This window comes from Scomber japonicus, chromosome 9 (assembly GCF_027409825.1).
Source record: "Scomber japonicus isolate fScoJap1 chromosome 9, fScoJap1.pri, whole genome shotgun sequence".
Lineage (NCBI taxonomy): Eukaryota > Metazoa > Chordata > Actinopteri > Scombriformes > Scombridae > Scomber > Scomber japonicus.
The window spans coordinates 234,283-255,598 of record NC_070586.1 but is presented as its reverse complement, the minus strand read 5'-3'; the positions used below and the strand labels follow the sequence as shown (position 1 = coordinate 255,598).

The 21,316-nt window shown below is 42.4% G+C and overlaps 1 protein-coding gene across 1 annotated transcript; it reads left to right on the top strand.

The window, feature by feature from the left end:
• Positions 1-9,003: 9,003 nt before the first annotated feature.
• LOC128365213 (ribonuclease inhibitor-like) lies at positions 9,004-20,050 on the top strand. Its single transcript, XM_053325874.1, has 3 exons — positions 9,004-9,161; positions 18,609-18,779; positions 19,877-20,050. The coding sequence occupies exons 1-3, from the start codon at positions 9,049-9,051 to the stop codon at positions 20,046-20,048; spliced, it is 456 nt and encodes a 151-aa protein (XP_053181849.1). The 5' UTR covers positions 9,004-9,048; the 3' UTR covers positions 20,049-20,050.
• The last annotated feature ends 1,266 nt before the right edge of the window (positions 20,051-21,316 follow it).

Genomic DNA, 21,316 nt, shown 5'->3' with positions numbered 1-21,316 from the left:
AATAATTGTGTGTGTCTCTGTTTGCCACATGTCAGCTGTTTGTCTCTGTCACTATTTGAAATGTGTGTATTCATGTTTGAGTTTGTTCTTTCATTCCTGATGTGTTCATGCACAACTTTCAGTCCTTGGTGGTTAAAATATCTTTGAATCTAACAAATGTGTGTTTAAAAGAAGTGAGCAGCTTAATGTTTCATGTTATGTTGTCTGTATCTCTTCATGTGTAACAGTTCAATCATGACATGTTGCTGATGAACACAACAGGAAATGATTTGAACTATAAATACATGAATCCCAGTCAGTAGTTTAGATAAGAAATGTTCATGTTTGTGAGCATCAACTAAAAGCACACTCTTAATTCTGTTTAACAGGCAGTCGATGGAGAGCTTCCTCCTGATCATCATGCTTCTTCACATGTTTTGAAGTTGCTGTTACCCCCCCCCCCCCCCCCCTCACTCAGTCACATATAAACATTTAATAACTCCACATCAAATCTACCAATCTACCAAGATAAATATATAAATACCTCCGCTACAAACACTAGCTTGATTAGCTCTGCTGTGTAAACCTTCACACGTTACACCCTCACTGTTTCCTGTGTGTGTTTACTATTACTATATATACCCTCCTGTTGTCCTTGAGTCAAGAAAGGGAAGAAGGAAGGAAGGACATAAGGAAGGAGGAAGGACACTGTTTCCTGTGTGTGTTTACTATTACTATATATACCCTCCTGTTGTCCTTGAGTCAAGAAAGGGAAGAAGGAAGGAAGGACATAAGGAAGGTACTCACTGTTTCCTGTGTGTGTTTACTATTACTATATATACCCTCCTGTTGTCCTTGAGTCAAGAAAGGGAAGAAGGAAGGAAGGACATAAGGAAGGTACTCACTGTTTCCTGTGTGTGTTTACTATTACTATATATACCCTCCTGTTGTCCTTGAGTCAAGAAAGGGAACAAGGAAGGAAGGACATAAGGAAGGTACTCACTGTTTCCTGTGTGTGTTTACTATTACTATATATACCCTCCTGTTGTCCTTGAGTCAAGGAAGGAAGGAAGGAAGGAAGGAGGGAGGGAAGGACATAAGGAAGGAGGAAGGACACTGTTTCCTGTGTGTGTTTACTGTTACTATATATACCCTCCTGTTGTCCTTGAGTCAAGAAAGGGAAGAAGGAAGGAAGGACATAAGGAAGGAGGAAGGACACTGTTTCCTGTGTGTGTTTACTATTACTATATAATGATCCAGCTATATATATTTCTCCTTACAACGTAAAAAGAGCTCACTGTGGTCCAAAGATCCACCAATTACTCATTCATAGGATCTGTCACTCCCACCTACAATATTTACTATCAACAGTGTTTAATTGATCCCGTTGCTATGCCAACAGTGTTTAATTGATCCCGTTGCTATGCCAACAGTGTATGAATGGTTAGTTTCCTCCTGAATGAATGAATGAGACTTGAAGGACTAGAAAGGTGCTCCCTCTTTCCTTCTTCCTTCCTCCCCCTTCTCTTTCCTCCCTCCCTTCCTTCTTCCTTCCTCCCCCCTTCTCTCTTTCTTACCTTCTTTACTTCATCCTTCCTTCCTCCCTACTTTCCTTGCCTTAATTCCCTCCTTCTCTTTCTTTCCTCTCTCCTTTCCTTCATCCCTCCTTTGCTATATAAGTACAGTCCATTTCTTTCCTTCTTCCTTCCTCCCCCCCTTCTCTCTTTCTTTCCTCCCTTCCTCCGTTCCTTCCTTCCTACCCCCTTCTCTCTCTTTCCTCCATTTACTTCATCCTTCCTTACTCCCTACTTTCCTTCCCTTAATTCCCTCCTTCTCTTTCTTTCCTCCCTCCTTTCTTCTTTCCTCTCACCTTTCCTTCATCCCTCCTTTATTTCCCTTCTTTCTTTCCTCCCTCCCTCCTTTCCTTCTTCCTTCCTCCCGCTTCACTTTCTTTCCTTCTTTCCTCCCTCCCTCCTTTCCTTCTTCCTTGAATGAATGGATGAATGAGACTTGAAGGACTAGAAAGGTGCTATATAAGTACAGTCCATTTACCATAATGTTAGTCTACAGTGATTGGAGGACACACATGTGACAAACATCAGACTTTATGATCAGCTGATAAAGATTTCTACTGTCTGTTAATGTTTGACTCTTGTTCCAGATTGTTGGTTCCAGAGTTCAGAGCTGCTGTTCTGTGATCAGATTCCCTTAAAGAAGACTTCAGGTTAAAGATGAATACAGAGAGTTGAGACCTTAAAAAGCTCCTGCTGTCACTTCCATGTTTGTTCTTCTTCTGGTTGGTTTCCTGCTTGAAGCTGCTCATTCATTTCACCTTCACTCATCAGCTAAAGGTAACGTCCTCCATCCTCCCTCCTTTCCTTCCTTCCCTCCTTTCCTTCCTTCCTTTCCTTGCTTGAAGCTGCTGATTCATTTCACCTTCACTCATCAGCTAAAGGTAACGTCCTCCATCCTCCCTCCTTTCCTTCCTTCTTCCTTCCTTCCCTCCTTCCTCCCTCCTTTCCTTCCTTCTTGCTTCCCTTACTCCCTCCTTTCCTTCCTTCAATCCATCCTCCCTCCTTTCCTTCCCTCCTTTCCTTCCCTCCTTTCCTTCCTGCATCTAAAGGTAACGTAAGCAACAGTTTCATCATGTTTGTGTCAGCAGCTGTTAAAATGATCTGATAACAGTACAGATGGAAGTTATACTGATGACTTATGATCATTTGTTGATGCATTGATGGAATGAACTAAACTACAGAAGAAATAAGAAAAGATGAAGTTCAGCCTCTTCAGATGTTTAATTCTGTGGTTCATGTTGAGACTTAATGACGGCCTGTTAATTGTCTAATCACATTATTTTCTCTGGTTATTTGAAGTAAGAATACAGAGGATCATAATATGGAGCTCTGACCTCTAGTTCAGTGAAGATTGACATGAATATGAAGATGAACTGTGTGCATCAATAGATCAGACTCATGTGTTTGGTCATTACTGTCGTGACTTTACAGTTAACCCCAAATTGCTCCTATCGCTGCGGCAACGGTGTGTGAATGAGAATGAATGGTTCACTTCCCTCTGATGTGTCAGGTAGTTTTTCTAAAAGCTTTTCTTGTCCTTGTTAGAGAAGTTAGGTGACAGTATGGAGTCTCCTCCTTCATCACATTTTAATCAGCAGTGTCACTCAGTCAGTGAGGGACATTCACTGTCCACAGTCCAGCACAATGCAGCCTGCTTACTGATGAACTGTAATAAAAAGTCATAAATATGTTACAGTCAGAGATCTCTGACAATGTTTTAGTCTCAGAAATAGTGAAATCATCTTTTCATTGATGATATTCAATTATTGAAGCAGCTGAGAGCTGCAGCAGCAGCAACATGTTTCTACTGTAGCTCTGCATTTACTGTTTAGTTTCACACATTTTACATCAACACTCTCATTCTCTCAATGCTTCATGTTTCACTGTAGATAATGTTTAACATCAAGGTTCAAAGTTCTGATCATTCAACCATATAACCTTCTGATATTACATCCTTATTGTCCAACACTGACATCATAAATATAACTGATAACTTTTATCTACAGTGATATTTATTTTTATAGCATCAGAGTCTTTATGTGTATTCAGTAAATGATTGTTTGAAGCCGTCACGGCTCTGAGTGTAACATGTAGAGTCAGGACTGTTTTTAGACAAAGACCAGCTGTTTGTTTAGCAGCTGGAAGACACCAAAGAGGAGGAGGAAGTATTTTATAATTAACATGAGCAACATGAGTTTCCAGTGAAATCTGTCAGATTGGTTCATGTCCTCACAGAGAGTCTTGGCAGGTTCCTCCTGTGTGTTTGGAGCTGAACTCTGCTGCAAGCTTCACTGGAGGAAATATTTAATATTAATGTCAGATGTCCAGTCTGCTTCACTGATGTCCAATGTAAAGCTCACTGCTCCCTGCAGTAAACAGCTGATACTGAGACTAAAGGCTCACTGTCCGAATGTGACAGGTTTAGCGCTCCTCTCACTCCCTTTCATTTGATGTGACATGTGGTGGTTTGGTTTCCTACTACCTTGAATTCACGGTTGGATTTAGTCTCTTCAAACATCAGGGTGCAGGATAATAGATGATAATCATAAAGAGATCAAATCATGTCTGTTATCAAACAGTCCTCCACTCCTCCAAATACAACAGATTTGACTGATCCTGTAAAAATGTTTGTATCATAGTTTTATAAAAAAGTTTCAGCCTTATTTTAAATAACATAGTGTGAAGTGTTGATGTGAAAACTGTGAAAGACATTTGTTCAGTGTGTGTTCAGTTCTTTGGGGTTCTGTTTCCATCAGACAGACAACAGTGACATTAGTTTGTGGACAGATGAACATGAGTTTCCAGTGAAATCTGTCAGATTGGTTCATGTCCTCACAGAGAGTCTTGGCAGGTTCCTCCTGTGTGTTTGGAGCTGAACTCTGCTGCAAGCTTCACTGCTTTAATATCATCTTGATGCTTTTGGACTTTGACTGTGAAGTTATGAGAGTGTGACAGCGTCCTCAGATTGATGATGAAGGACTGATGAAGGAGAATCAGCTGCAGCTTCTCTCTGTGTTTTCCTCTACAGGTGAAGGTAGAACCACTCTGTGACCACATGTGGATCTGAATTCACCTGGTGAGTATTTTCTTCTTTCTGACACACAGCTGGATCAACATATATGCATGTCATCAGTTTGTAAACACAAGTGAATGATAACTTGCTGCATATGAGCTCTGTAGTGGACAAAGGGTTAGAGTAAAGACTTACTATGGCTCCATCTGGTGGTGGAATGAATAATGACAGGATGTTAGACAGCAGTGCAGACCTGTGTGATGTGCAGCTGGTTGTAATGAATGAGCATGTTGTTGTGTTTGTGTGAAGGTGTTTCTCTGCTATGGATCAGAGTGAGGACAGAGAGGAGGGAATTGTTTTTGCTTCCATATATTGGAACATGTCTGTTAAAGTTACATTGATGTCCAGTTACATGCTGAATCATCAAAGGTTGGCGGTGCGTTTGATGCAGACTTTGGCTGTTGATAAGTTTTCATGTCAAAGGTCTAAAGTTGACACTGAGTTTGGAGACGATCCAGTTTAAAATGTAGGAAGTGTTCATTAAACAAAAAGGCCTGTTGGAGTTAGAGTACGGCTCCAAGAGACATGTTTGTGCATCTAGACATGATATATGTGTCCTATGAATATTATTATATTATGTCAATCTGGAGGAAGAGGCTTTAAATTTGACATTTTCATGGGGGCGTAAAGTTCTCCAAAGACTTGAGGCTTTTGTGAGTAATTTGAGGTGGATCTGATCAATCCATACCTGTGAGCAGACAGGTAGGCAGTAAAGGTGAAAGTCCATTCAGTCATCAGAGCCATAAACCATTCAGTGCTTTATAAAGCAACAGCAGTATTTTAAAGTCTATTCTTTCACAGACAGGAAGTCAGTGTAAAGATCTGAGAACTGGACTGATGTGATCCAAGGAGGAAAACAGAATATTTCAACAAGTCACTTCAGCGTGCTTCACATAAAACATGATGCATTAAAACAGGATATAGAAGCAACACACAGCAAAATAAAAATGTTAAATACAATTAAAAAGTGTTACATTGGAAATAAAATGGAGGTCCAATAGAATAAGAGATAAAACCTGAGAATAAAGAGTCACAGTGCAGTGTGAGATATTTACCCTAAAATGTGATGTAAAATAAGACAGACTGACTCCATTTCACATCAGAGCAGAAGCAGGAAAACAGTGTGAGGCAGGTGAGTGTTAATATCAGGACTGTAAATAATGATTACTGTCATTATTGATCAATCTGATGATTATTGATCACATTCATTGTTTAGTTGATTAAATGTGAAATGACAGAGTTTGAGGTGTTAAACGTTGTTTCCTGTTGTTGTTTCCTGGTTTGTGCGTCCTCACAGCGATGTCACGTGACTCACTGCTGAGCTCTAAATAGAGAGAAGTCACAGTTAAGAAGCACACACATGTTTATCTGAAGTCTGTTTGTTGGATTTAAACCAGAGTCAAAGTTTCTCTTTGTGATGACTAGAAAACACACATGGTTGTAGTTAAAGTCATGTCAACTAATAAGAAGCTACTAAGTTGAGAGGCAGGACTGGGTTTATTATACTGTGTATGTGTGTGTGTCTCCAGTGTTACTGGTTTACCTCTCAGACTCCAGAAGATGAAGAAAGAGGAGGAAGAGGAGGACGGAGCAGAGTCTGTAATATCCAGCTGTCTGTCTATGAAGAGTGACCGGTCTAAAGGTCTTCCTCTAACCTTCAGTAATGAACCTGGACCCTCAGACACAAAGTAAGAGACTGTTTCTACTGTAAACTGACCTGAAGATGATTCAGTTTAATATCATTTGATAATCTACATTATAAACATTGTTCTTTTATATATTATTGTATTTTTAATAAAAGCCTTTATTTTCATCTCCTGGTGGCTTTTATTTTATAACAGTCTTCTTTATGACATGGAGCCATCTTAAACTTCACACAGCACAGGTTTATTATGCAATCATTAATAACCATAATAATCATTTGAATTGTAGTTTGTCACATCCATGTTTACTAGCTTGCAGTCTTCTTCTTCTTCTCTGCCTTTGCTGGCACATTGTTGTCTCTGTCTAATTACTGTTGAACTCTTGTGATTGTAGTTTATTTTATTTTATTTCAAGTTGAATGTGTTGAATCTCAGAGGCTGAAGAACAGAAAGTGTGTAAGTGTGTAAATACTGACAGTCTGGACTGTTTATGTGGGGAAAGAGCTGCATGCAGCTTGTGAGCTGTCGGTTGGCCTCCACTAATGTCATGTGACATAAAGAATGTGTTCATGTCCACAGAGAGAGGAAGAGGAAGAGGAAGAGGAGGGCTGTTTCTGTGGAGGAGCAGCTGTCCTGCTGTTCTTTGTGTCAGGACGTCCTGAAGGATCCAGTCTCTACCAGCTGTGGACACTGGTTCTGCAGACAGTGCATCATCTCATACTGGGACCAGTCTGCTTCATCAGGAGCGTCCTCCTGTCCCCAGTGTGGAAAAAGATCCAGAACCAGAGCTGGACTGCAGACAGACAGTCAGACCAGCACTGTACAAAGTAAGACTGAAGATGTGTCTGCTGATGTCATCATCTCTGAAAACAGGAATCTACCTCCTCTATCCTACTGAACATTAACAGTCACACTGATTTCTGGTTCATTCTACCTTTTTTCTTCTCTTTCAGCAGAAAGTGGTCTGCAGGAGGTTTTAGATGAACATCAGATCAGTCTGAGCAGCACATGTGAATGTGTGACTCAAGGAACTGATGAAGCAGGAACTAAAACCTTCCTCATCAGCATCTTCACTGAGGTCCACATCACAGAGGGACAGAGTGAAGAGGTTAATACCCAACATGAGGTGAGGCAGCTTGAAACAGCTTCCAAGATGAAGACCCTCCATGACGCTCCAATCAAGTGTCAGGACATCTTTAAAGTCATACCTGACCAACAGGAAACTGAAGAGGTTCATACCCAACATGAGGTGAGGCAGCTTGAAACAGCTTCCAAGATGAGGACCCTCCATGACGCTCCAACCAAGGATCAGGACATCTGTGAAGTCTTACACAGAGTCAGAGTGGTTCTGATGAACGGCGTCGCTGGCGTTGGAAAAACCTTCTCAGTGCTGAAGTTCACTCTGGACTGGGCACGGCGCTCCAACAACCAAGATATCAGTCTGCTGATTCTGTTCTCGTTCAGGTCGCTGAACTTGATCAAAGATGAGCAGTACAGTCTGCTCATGCTGATCCGTGTTTTCTATCCAACATTACAGAAGCTCACAGCAGAGAAGCTCGCTGGCTGTAAAGTTCTGTTCATCTTTGACGGCCTGGATGAAAACAGACTTTCACTGGATTTCAACAACAGTGAGGTCGTGTCTGATGTCACACAGAAGTCATCAGTCAGCGTGCTGCTGACAAACCTCATCAAGGGGAAGCTGCTTCCCTCGGCTCTCGTCTGGATAACTACCAGACCTGCAGCAGCCAATCAGATCCCTCCTTCATGTGTGGACAGGGTAACAGAAGTACGAGGCTTCACTGACCCCCAGAAGGAGGAGTACTTCAGGAGGAGATTCAGTGATGAAGAGCAGTCCAGCACAATCATCTCACACATCAAGACATCCAGGAGCCTCCACATCATGTGTCACATCCCAGTCTTCTGCTGGATCACTGCTACAGTTCTGGACCACATGTTGATTACAGACCAGAGAGGAGAGCTGCCCAAGACCCTGACTGACATGTACTCACACTTCCTGCTGGTTCAGACAAAGAGGAAGAACAACAAGTATGATGAGGGACATGAGACGAGTCCACAGGAGCTGACGGAGGCTGACAGGAAGCTTCTTCTGAAGCTGGGGAGGCTGGCGTTTGAACAACTGGAGAAAGGAAACATCATGTTCTACCAAGAAGACCTGGAGCAGTGTGGTCTTGATGTCACAGAGGCCTCAGTGTTATCAGGAGTTTGTACAGAGATCTTCAAAAGAGAGAGTGTGATCTTCCAGAAACCAGTCTACAGCTTTGTTCATCTGAGCATTCAGGAGTTTCTGGCTGCAGTCTACATGTACCACTGTTACACCAGCAGGAAGACAGAGGTACTGAAGGACTTCCTGAGAAAAAAAGAAAAAGAAAAAAAAGAAGAAGAAGAAGAAAAAGAAAAAGATTACTCATCTCTGGATGACTTCCTGAAGGGAGTCATGCAGAAATCTCTCGGGAGTAAAAATGGCCACCTGGACCTGTTTGTCCGCTTCCTTCATGGCCTCTCCCTGGAGTCCAACCAGAGTCTCTTAGGAGGCCTGCTGGCTCAGACAGACAACAGTCCAGAAACCATCCAGAGAGTCATCAGCAACCTGAAGGAGATGAACAGTAAGGATATCTCTCCTGACAGAAGCATCAACATCTTCCACTGTCTGATGGAGATGAAGGACTGCTCAGTACATCAGGAGATCCAAGAGTTCCTGAAGTCAGAGAACAGATCAGAGAAGGAACTCTCTGTGATCCACTGCTCAGCTCTGGCCTACATGCTGCAGATGTCAGAGGACGTTCTGGATGAGTTGGACCTGGAGAAGTACAACACATCAGAGGAGGGACGACGGAGACTGATCCCAGCTGTGAGGAACTGCAGAAAGGCTCGGTAAGTCCAGATGTGATTAACATTATAAATCAGTGTAGATTAGTAGTTTAGTTCTTCAAATATAAATGTTTTATTATAGTTAAAATAGTGCTCTACTTGTTTATATGTGAAATAACATGTCAGTTATATTTAGTCTCAGATGTTGTTGAGCTGTTTAAATGTTGAGTTTAAATAATGTTGATGTTTATAGCTGTTAAGTTAATGAACAGTTATTCTATTTATTTCTAGTCATTATTGGATTTGACAGTGTTTTCTTCTCTTTCTCTTCCTTTGTGTGTTGGAGGATTCATTCAAACCTGGTGAAACACATGAAGGACTTTAGAGGTTGTGGTTGAGGTTTTATTACAGCAGCATTTTATCACAACATATATCAGTATGTTACAGTTATCAGTGAAAGCAGTAAAGTTATTATTACATGATATATAATCAGACATACAGGTAATACCTGATTTTACTCAGCAGGCTTTAAAATAAGATCTGAATCATCTTTGATTATTAGTTTCATTAGTGTTTGTGAACAGTCAGTAAATGTAGCTGCTTATGGATGTGAACCTGACAGCAGCAGGTAGCAAAGAGAGATGATCTTTCTCAACTGGAACTGTTCACTGAGCTGAACTGAGTCTAAATATCCTGCAGTCACATTAATTGAAGCTTGATAAGCGCAGTTTCAGGAGCGGGAACACACACCAATTACGCCCCTTCCGGCTCCTATATAAACAGACCTAACAGCTTCCCCCTCGTTCACTCTCGCTTTCGAGTTTCACGTGCAGGCAGTCTCAGTCAAGCTTTCACGGTCATCCCAGAAACAGATCGTACTTCCCACATCGCATCAACAAAACTTGAACAAATGCTACGATTACTAGTCCAAGAGTGAACTCACCATGGATCACGAACTGCAGATCAAACCGTCCGACTTGACTGAAGATTCGTGGGAAACCGGTTCTCCTCTCGTCACACAGCAGCAGACCTCAGCCGAGCGTCCCGCGGGGCACATGCCGGCCTTGCAGGCTCTTCAACCCACACTCCCCTGATGTGACACTCCCGGTAGATCTCCGGCTTCCTCTCCTCCACTAGCGAGGGCAAAAACCAGGGAAGCAACGCACAAAGCCGCTGGAGCAGCAGCTTCAACTCTCCCCTCCTCAGCCGCTTCAACAGTCCAGATAACTCTCCACCACACCGGACTCGCATTCTCCGTCCGGCCGACTTTACATCCTCAAACGGACCCCGACATCAGCGACCGAACTGCCAACGATTCCTGCATAGGATGCATTCCCTATCAACCTCAGCCACATTAAACTAAAGCTTCATTGTTTACTCAGCATCAACAACAGCAACCGGCGCTCCCGCCTTCCGGGTTTTCGTCTAAGCCAATCACCGCCCGGTTCGGCACGCGTGACGTCACAGAGCCCCGTAGCCCCACGGCCACAGCGCCCCCCGGCAGGGGCCAGATAGTATTGCACTACTAATTCTACTCAGACTTGCTCAGTATTATCGTTTTGGTGTCATAAAAGATAAAGAAGGGAAAATAAAATAAATAAATAAAAGTGGCTCCTGAGCAGCAGTCCACAAACCAGTGGGTGACGTCACATTGTTACGCCCATTTCTTCTATACAGTCTATGGCATTATACCAACGGCATCAGTCCTGCATCATACGTTATCCATCTCCACTACTTTGTAGTAAAGATTCATAATTAATTTAAAGTTACTTCCACATTGCCTTTTCCATATACCAGCTGGAAGCTTCTCGCGCAGCTACTCTAACGTCACTTTGCCATTGCACACCGTTACACGTGCTTGAACATTACAAACACCAGGTTGCACGTTGCCAGCATATCGAGTCAATCGTCATTTTAGGCATCATCTGCCATTAAACGCATCGTATTGCACGTTACTAACACAGTTATCACAATACTAACCGAAATCACTCTTTATCGTCCACGTTAAAAGCTGGATCGCAAGCTACTAACTCAATTTATCACAAATACAACTAACCTGAAATTGCTTCTATATTGTCTGAGTCATAAACCCCCTGCCGTCTCCTCACTCCAACCGCAGAGCCGCTCCTAGACAGGGACATCAGGCACCAGGATGCCTGCGACCCATGCGGTTTCTTACTCCAGCCACAGCTTTTCATTTAGACAGGGACATCAGGCACCGGGATGCCTGCGACCATGCTGTTTTCTAAATCCAACAGCAGCACTTCGCTTAGTCGTCTACATCAGGCACCGGGATGCCTGTGACCTATGCGGTTTTCTTTACTCCAGCCACAGCATTTCGTTTAGACAGGGACATCAGGCACCGGGATGCCTGCGACCCATGTGGTTTTCTAACTCCAACCAGTGTTCCGCTTAGACGGGAACATCGGGCACAGTGATACCAGCAACCATGGCGTTTCCTCACTACGACCCCAGCGCTTCGCTTAGACAGGGACATCAGGCACCGGGATGTCTGCGACCATGCTGTTTTCTAAATCCAACAGCAGCACTTCACTTAGTCGTGTACTTCAGGCATCGAGATGCCTGCAACCGATGCTGTTTCCTTAAATCCAACAGCAGCACAGCGCTTGTTTAGACAGGGACATCAGGCACCGGGAAAAAAGTGTTAAGTTGTTGGTCGAGATTAACAAAAAATGATTTATTAAGACAAATTGGAATGTGTTGAAAAAGATAAAGAAATTTTGGAAGAACTACCATCTTAATGAGATTAACTCGGCCTGCAAGAGACAGGGGGAGGGCAGCCCATCTGGACAAGTCTGACTTGCATTTATCTAATAAGGGCTGAAAATTCTTTTGAAAAAGTTCCCTGAAGGAGCTGGTAATAAACACTCCCAAATATTTGAATCCTTTTTCCGCTATTTTGAAAGGAAACACGGATTGTGGGAGAGATCTCGCCGAATTATTAACAAAAAATAGCTCGCTTTTCTGAATGTTTAATTTATACCCTGATAGGCGCCCAAACTGATCCAGAGTTGATAAAATGGGGGGGGGGGGGGGGGGATAAATAAGAGAAGGTCATCAGCATATAGAGAGAGTTTGTGAACTAAACCGAAACGAGAAATGCCTTCAAACTCATTCTGGTTTCTGAGCCAAATGGCTAGTGGCTCGATGGCTATATTGAACAACAAAGGTGAAAGCGGACATCCCTGTCGGGTCCCACGTTTGAGAGGGAAGTACGCTGAGTGGACGCCGTTAGTGTTTACAGAAGCCGAGGGGGTGGCATACAAAAGTTTAACCCAAGAAATATAGTTAGAATCAAAGCCAAATTTCTCTAAGATGAAAAATAAAAATCCCCACTCCACCCGGTCGAAAGCTTTCTCTGCATCAAGCGCCACTACAATTTCAGGAGTGTTCGACGCAGGTGAGTATATGATATTCAAAAGCCTCCTGGTGTTAAAGAATGGATGCCTCCCCAATGTGAAGCCTGTCTGGTCTAATGAGATTATTGATGACATCACACTTAGGAGGCGGAGGGCGAGGACCTTAGCCAGAATCTTATAATCTATGTTTAAAAGTGAGACAGGTCTATAGCTACCACAGGACGTAGGATCTCTATCTTTCTTCAGAAGCAATGAAATAGATGCCTCATACAGGGTCGCTGGCAGTCTGCCTTCAGTGAAGGAATCATTGAACATCCTCACCAGGATGGGGGCTAGTAATATCGAGTACGCCTTAAAGAACTCGACTGTAAAACCGTTGGGACCGGAAGATTTCTTGTTTTGCATAGAATTGATTGCTTCATGCACCTCCAACAAAGAGATGGGTCTGCCCAGTTCTCTGGCAATATTTACTTCAATCTGAGGATATGTTAACTGGTCTAAAGGATTGGGGGTCATTGTAGTAATTGGGTTGCATTCAGAAGTATAGAGTGTGGTATAGAAATCAGAAAAAGACTTATTGATAACTACTGGATCAGAAGCGAGGCTACCATCAGGTTGCTTAATTTGAGAAATCAATCTAGAGGCGCTAGCTGCACGGGCCTGCTGTGCCAAAAGTCTTCCGGCCTTATCTCCCTGCTCAAAAAAGTTTTGTTTCGATTGTCGCAGCTGTCTCTCCACCACGCGTGTCATTAACAGGTCGTGTTCCGAATGTAGAAGTAACCGCTTCTTATAGAGAGTGGGGGATGGAGAGGTGGAGTAGGTTCCATCAAGCTTTAAAAGTTCCTCTGCAATCTCCACCAGCCTAGCTTGCTCAGCCCTTCTCATTTGGGAAATATAAGATATCACCTGTCCACGAATAGTAGCTTTAAGCGCTTCCCACAGAATGTTACTGCTGACCTCAGGGGTGTCATTAAACTCTATGTAGGTACGAATTTGAGTCGCAACAAAATCTTTAAACGTATTATCTGACAACAAGTGCGAGCTGAACCTCCATCGTGAGCGTGGAGTTGTATCCTGTGGAAAACTAATGTCAACTGTGGTAGGGGCATGGTCAGAGGTGGTTATTGGGTGATACTCACATGCATTCACGGAATCTAGGAGATTATTATCAAGTAAAAAGAAATCAATTCGGGAGAATGTGTGGTGTACATGGGAAAAAAAAGAAAAAGCTCTACCATGGGGGTTTTTAAACCTCCAGGGATCCGAGATTCCCAACTGCGATGCATACGTTTTTACTACGTTTGCTGATTTGGATAGTGTGGTTTGTGTAGGGGAAGATCTATCGAGAGTCACATCTTGCACCAGATTAAAGTCCCCACCTATAATAATGTGGTGACTATCAGCGTTTGGGATTTTTGCAAAGAGCCTCGTAAAAAATTGGTCATCGTCCCAGGTCGGCGCATAAACTGAAACTAAGACCACTGGTGTATTCTGAAGCGTGCCCACAACTATGACATAGCGGCTGTCAGTGTCTAGAATTACATTTGTTGGCTCAAATAAGACCCTTTTATGAATAATAATGGCTGCCCCTCTAACTTTCTCTGTAAATTTTGAATGGAATAAGTGGCTCATCCACGCCCTCTTAATGGGTGGGGTGTCGGACGTTTTAAGATGTGTTTCTTGCAAAAACATCACGTCCCCTTTAAGATGCTGTAACTGTGTCAGGATCTTACCAATTTTAATTGCGTTGTTAATGCCCTTAGTATTCCAGGAAATCAGACACACTCCGTTATCTGTCTTCACAGCATTAGCCATAGAGCCAACAGTAAAAAGTTAGACTGACACTGCATGGCCTGTATTCTGTACTGTAATGAAGGGAGAGAGAATGGGGAGTAAAGTTGGAAAAAGAAAAAAGAAAAAAAAAAAAAAAAAAAGGGGGGGGGGCAAAAAACAAAGACAAAACAGTGACAACATTTGTGACCACCTGAGGGCTACACCCATAAGAAAGAACAACATCTGAGCTGTCCTGCTCACAGCTCACGGCTAACAGCTAAACTAAGCTTCCGGGGTCTCTTCCCTAACATTAACAATATATTGACCCCATAAAGTCACAGGGAACAACGTAAATAAACATATCAAGTACTATGTCGCAAACCAGGTATATAGACTTTTTTTTTTTTTTTTTTTTTTTCCCCCCTCCCTTTGCGGAAAAATGAGTCAAGGTAGAAAAGATTACTGCATAGTATTTGCACATCTATGGCTCCATACAACGACAGATCATTCTGTATGATAACAACAACCATGTAGTAGAGCTTGTTAAACATTGTAAACACGAGTAGAAAAAAAAAAAAGGCAATTAAAGTAAATGAGCCAACACAGGGTACTAAAACTTCCTGTAGAAGATAAAAAAATATATATATAACCGACTGCAGTCTGTATGTAGATCAGCTTCCTATACTTGGCAAGAGAGCGGGTAGAAGATAATCTAGGAATTCTCAAAGTAATGTAAACGAAAAGAATGAAACAGAAAAAAAGAGGGAATTCAAAAATATTAGCGAATATCGGCTCTCAAATCAATGTGCAGTAATAAAATGTGCATTAATAAAATGTCCAGCCGGTGAGTTTTGTTCAAACCTCTGCACGGTCAAATCACCAGCAATCCGCCAGGACCGTGGTCTGAGACTACTAGAATGATGCAGTCTAAGAATTAACTCCAGGCCCGTCCGGGGCTGGCCATGACAGTTATTATAGTTGGTATCATTAACTCATCCAGGTTATCCAGTTAGCATAACAGTGGCTCATCGTGGTGGTCTTACTGTAGTAGTCGCTCACGGTCGTCAGGTCTCTTCCGTGCGGGTGGATGCTATTAAGCCTTTAGCCTCGGAGACCGAAGAAAACCTCTTCCTCTCCCCATCTTTCATCACGATGACCAGCCTGGCAGGGAATAGCAATGCAGGTTTGAAGCCCAGGTTGTAGAGCTCCGACATCACCTCCCGGTACTTCTGGCGTTGTTCCACCACCTCCGGCGCGTAGTCCTCGTAAATGGAGATGGGGGAGCCCCTGTACTGTAGCTTGCCTCTCCTGGTTCGGGCTTCGCGTATGATCCTCTCCTTCACCTGGTACCTGTGCAGCCTGATAATGACGGGCCGTGCTCTCTGCCCCGGCTTCGGTTTCTCGGATAGGGTACGATGAGCTCGGTCACATTCGGGTGGTGACTCCAGGACGCCTTCGCCAAAAACTTCCATGAGCAGCTCTGCAAAGAAGGTAGTGGGACGCGGCCCCTCCACTGATTCAGGTATGCCGACCACTCTGATGTTATTCCGCCGGCTCCGGGACTCCAGGTCGCTAACTTTAGCTAACAGCTTAGCATTGCTCTCCGTTAGCATGGCACAGGATGCTTCCAATGTCAACAGGCGTTCGTCTTGTAGAGTAGCATTTACCTCGAGAGAGACAATCTTCTGAGTGTGGTCAGACACTGTGGTGTGGACGTGGTCCAGCTTTGTTTCGAGTGTTGAGATGGAGGCTTTGAAATCAGCTGAGAGTGCTTGGCGGTGTTCTTCCAGAAGATTAGCAATGGCCGCCATGCTAAACTCGTCACTTGCCTCATGTGTGGGATTGACCTTAGCCTCCTGGTCTTTTACATTCTGTCTGGTCGCGTACGTCGACATATTTAGGTAGTATGTCCGTCAAAAGAGATGAATAATACCCTTTGTTGTGACTTTAGGGGTCTTGAAAAAGTTAAATTGACAATAGTTGCGGGAGCGAGACTCGACGCACGTCTACTCCATCGCAGCCAAACCGGAAGTCCCCCTTTCATATGTTTAACGTAACCTACACTTCATTCTATCTCATCACTTCTACCATTTCATTATCAATGCTCCTGTCACACGTTCAATGTAACATATATATGTCGTCCTATTTCACCACCATAACTATTTCATTATCGACGCTCTTAGAGCCACCTGCGGTCTATTGTATCGTCCTGTCGCTTCTGTCTTCCTTGTCACGGAACCAATCCTGTCTCGCAGAGCTTCGCTTGTGGTTCCATCTCCTCTCTAGCTGGAACGGTATCTCCTTCTTTTATGATGATCAGCTGACTAACTCCCTTGACATCCAGCTACACTGATGCTGCTCCTTCTGCTGATTTTGGGGGTTTCTACAACGGTAGATGGTTAGCATCAGAATGGCCCCCAGAACTCATGGACAATTGCCAGGTCGCTTCCTCCGCCTCTTCGAAATCTACCCCCGTAGTAGCCACCGCTGTTCTATGGGGACACGAATAGTCTAGTTAATCCATTCTTATACACTATGATAATCTCAGTCGTTGAAATCATTAACCAAGGTCGCTCCAACTCCTTTTCAATTACGCCATTCATGCGTCGCTCACGTGGCACTCCATCACTAACCAATATCCTCCACGCCGCCTACGTCCCAGGCCACCATAATACCATCGCTGACTTTCTCTCATTTTATGTTCCAGAAGTTCAGAAATTGGCTCTGCACGCCAAACCGCTGCCGACTTCAGTTCCTCCATATTCTGCATTGACTTCATTCTGTAAATCCATCTTTAGTACTCCTGATCTTCGAATTCCAAACTACAATATTAACAGCTTATCTTCTACACTCTCCTCCTACTGGACAGCTTGGAACACTTTCATGACCGACACAACATCATTTCCCCCTCGTTCTATCTCACCACCGTCATCTGCTACATCACCTATGCTCATTCTGCCATGAACATAAAACACCTACTATCAAATCCTACCTCAGCGGTACTAGTTTTTCTCCAAACTAATCACAGGTAATCCCAGCCCAGCCATAAACCATCCCCAAGTAAGTCACTTCTCGCTGGTCTCGTCAGCCAAGAACCAGCCAAACGGCTTTCTCTTACCGCCGAACTGCTGTCCACTTGCTTACACACCATTCGTTGAGGATACCAAACTCCTCACATCGCCCTGACCCTCAAAGCGATGTTCATATTCCATATTCCATATAGCATCTTCAGTTTCCTTGGATGCTCAGAATTCACTGTGTCACCATCACACTTCCCGTGCCGTCTTGCTCGTATCTCGGACTCTCACTATTAACGCTCATTAACGTATCACCGCTATATCTGCTCAGACTCAACGATCTAAGATCCACACGAACATGTCTCAAATAATTGGAGGTTTTTGGGGGTTCGTCACTGCCCGGGCGCAGCGGCGGATCCTTCGTCTGACCTCCACACACCGCATCAAGAATCACCGTATCAAGAATCGTTCCGCATCAAGAATACACAATTCATTCAAATTCTGTCAATAAATCTGTTAAAATGTATCTCGTTGGTGATGTGTTCCTTGCTCGTGAAACATAGTGGACAGTAAAAGTGGTTTTCTAATCAAGATGTCCTCATGTTAACTTAGTGGAGACAGACATGGGATCAGATCACACACACACACACTGTGCACATTATGAAAGCCTCAATGTAACTCCATGTTCTCTCCTTCATCTGCAAGATTAAAGCTAAACAAAGATTAAAGTGTGCAGGTCTGAGAGAGAGTGATGAGAATGATTGTTTCATTCAAGCACAGTGAGACAGCATCAGCTGAACTGGGAGTGTTCTGGTAGCTTACTGGTTAAGATGCTTCCAGTATAACTGCAGCTTCCACTGATCTCTCCTCTTGTTTCATGTTTATCTCTCAACTGTTGTTTTATATTAAAGGAATAAAATGAATCAAACTCACAATGATAATAATAATAATAATAATAATAATAATAATAATAATAATAATAATAATAATAATAATAATAATAATAATGGAGTCATCAGGCTGAAGCATCAGCTGGGCTTTGGGCTGGATCACCTTATCAAAGCTGGCCTGCTCAGTGTCTCCCTCTCTCTTCCACCAGCAACATCTCTTTTCTTTCTTTGCTTCATGTGTTTGTTATTGTCTAGCACACATTTCCCCTCATCCATGCACTTCCCTACACTACTGATTCTACACATTACACATGGAGTTTACATTTAGTTTGTTAATAACTTACTTTAATACATTATTTTAGTTTTTGAGATTCAAACATGTGTTCTCCTTGTTAGTCTGAACCTTGAGCCACTTCATGATAATATGTTGTAATATTTGTGTCATTACAGACTTACTGTCTTTGGACTCTCAGACACTGACTGTGAAGTTGTGACCTCAGCTGTGAAGTCCAACCCTCATCTGACAGAGCTGCACCTGAAACTTGACGAACTGTCTGATTCATCAGAGAAGCTTCTGTCTGCTGTACAGGAGAGTCCAAACTGTAAACTGAAGACTCTGAAGTGAGTTCACTGACTGTAACTTTGGTAGATTGTTTTCTTTTTATTTAATTTCACATCCTTCACTGTTTGGTTCATTCATGTGAATGGAGTGATTAATTCATGTTTACTGAGGACACAATAAATAGTTTTATTGTTTTGTATTGTAGTTATATGATTTGTGGTATATAAAAAGATTCAACATTTATCAATAGAAGATGAACAAAATGTACATAATATAATTTCATACAACCAAGTAATTTAAAATAAAAAGTATAATAAAATCTACTCTCTAAATGATTTGAAGATTTACTTAATAATTTCATAACAGTGATGTTCCTGTCTGTGGAAAAAATGAAGTAGACTTTAATTAATAAGTTTAAATAAATATTATTTATGCTTAAATATGATTCACCAACTTCTTTTTTTAAAGTATATTTTTTTGGGCTTTATTGCCTTTAATGTACAGGATAGTGGAGATAGACAGGATAAGACCGCTTAGCTCGGGATTTGAACCAGGGTCACCTGCAACGAGGACTATAGCCTCAACACATGGGGCGGGTTCTCTACCCGCTGAGCTAAACTCAACCCCCTTCCACTCTGACTTTGAAGAAAAAGTGATTGACTGCTCATAGTTTGAAAAGTTTACATTTTATGTAAAAATAGTTTGGTATTTTTCCAGAGAGGACAAGTTTTCCTCCGTTTTAAAGTTTTAATCACGTTTCTACGTGCATGTATGAGAGAGCTAGGTGACTCTTCACCCCGAGGCTCCTTTTCAGCACTAATAATGGAGTGATCAGGCTGAAGCATCAGCTGGGCTTTGGGCTGGATCACCTTATCAAAGCTGGCCTGCTCAGTGTCTCCCTCTCTCTTCCACCAGCAACATCTCTTTTCTTTCTTTGCTTCATGTGTTTGTTATTGTCTAGCACACATTTCCCCTCATCCATGCACTTCCCTACACTACTGATTCTACACATTACACATGGAGTTTACATTTAGTTTGTTAATAACTTACTTTAATACATTATTTTAGTTTTTGAGATTCAAACATGTGTTCTCCTTGTTAGTCTGAACCTTGAGCCACTTCATGATAATATGTTGTAATATTTGTGTCATTACAGACTTACTGACTTTAAACTCTCAGACACTGACTGTGAAGTTGTGACCTCAGCTGTGAAGTCCAACCCTCATCTGACAGAGCTGCACCTGAAACTTGACGAACTGTCTGATTCATCAGAGAAGCTTCTGTCTGCTGTACAGGAGAGTCCAAACTGTAAACTGGCTCTGGGGTGAGTTCACTGACTGTAACTTTGGTAGATTGTTTTCTTTTTATTTAATTCACATCCTTCACTGTTTGGTTCATAATTTTCAGGATTATCTTGAATAATAATAATAATAATCTAAGAGATGAAACTAAATAATGAGCATGACAGATTTCTTTATTTCACACTAAGAATAATAAACATGTCAATCATGAGCCTATATAATAAAAGCAGAGCTCCATTAGCAGCAGCGATGCTAACGGGCATGATGAGTTAAACCGCTACCAATGTGAACTTGTCCAGTCTGCCCTGTTGCATGATGGGCCATAGCCAGCAATGCTAGAGATCAGGACTAACTTGTACTTATTAAACTAGGCAGTAACATACAATGATGATTGAAGTCAGAGATGATTGGAAGCTCCAAGGAGCTCAGCAGTGAGCAGAGATTAGAGAGCAGCTAAAGAATGGTGAGACTAAACATGAAGCACCAACCACCAGTTATATGCAGAGCTTACCATAGCTGTTAGCTTTACACACCTTTCATCTGTCAGTTATTGAAGAGCCATCAGGATGCTGTAGATGACCAACAGTCTAGATGTTGAAGAGGAGCTGATAATGACCTCACATGTCTGCTGAGTACATGACATCATTAATAAATAACCTGAGTCTGAAGATCAACGTGCTCCTTCATTTGATATATCTGTAGACCTTGTTAAAGGATGAATAAAAGAGGTCAATGAATTCATCTTCAGAAGAAAAGGGCCTTCTAAAATCATGTTGTAAATATGATAGAATAACTACACAGTCAGCCTGTAGATCACATCACCTGTCATCTACATCATGTTGTCATAGTCATAATGACAGCGACGCTAAATAAAATAACGTAATCAGTGAAATGACAGCAGAATACATGCAGCTCAACATTTGACTTTTACTCTGAAATGCTGCTGGTGTTGTAGCCAGCGATGGTGAAGCTGCTGATGCATCAACTTCAACTTATTTATATCACTTTAAACACAATATCATTGGTCCAGAGTCCTTCACACATAAGAACACTAAATAAATACAAATAAAAACACAATAAAAGAATCTGAATGATGCTGCAAGAGCCAAAAATGTGATGCTTCTATAAATAAAACAGAAACGCTGTCAGGTTTACAGAAACATAACTGCTGCTGAACACAGTGAGCTGAATGATGATCTGATGCTACATGTCAGACTGAGGAAGATGAAGTCCTGACTGAGGAAGATGAAGACCTGACTGAGGAAGATGAAGTCCTGACTGAGGAAGATGAAGTC

Excerpts from the sequence above, each read along its gene's own strand:
- LOC128365213 (XM_053325874.1), top strand. The coding sequence starts at position 9,049 with ATGCTGCAGATGTCAGAGGACGTTCTGGATGAGTTGGACCTGGAGAAG. Across the intron at positions 9,162-18,608 it reads AGGAACTGCAGAAAGGCTCG|ACTTACTGTCTTTGGACTCT; the intron begins GTAAGTCCAGAT and ends GTGTCATTACAG. Across the intron at positions 18,780-19,876 it reads TGTAAACTGAAGACTCTGAA|ACTTACTGACTTTAAACTCT; the intron begins GTGAGTTCACTG and ends GTGTCATTACAG.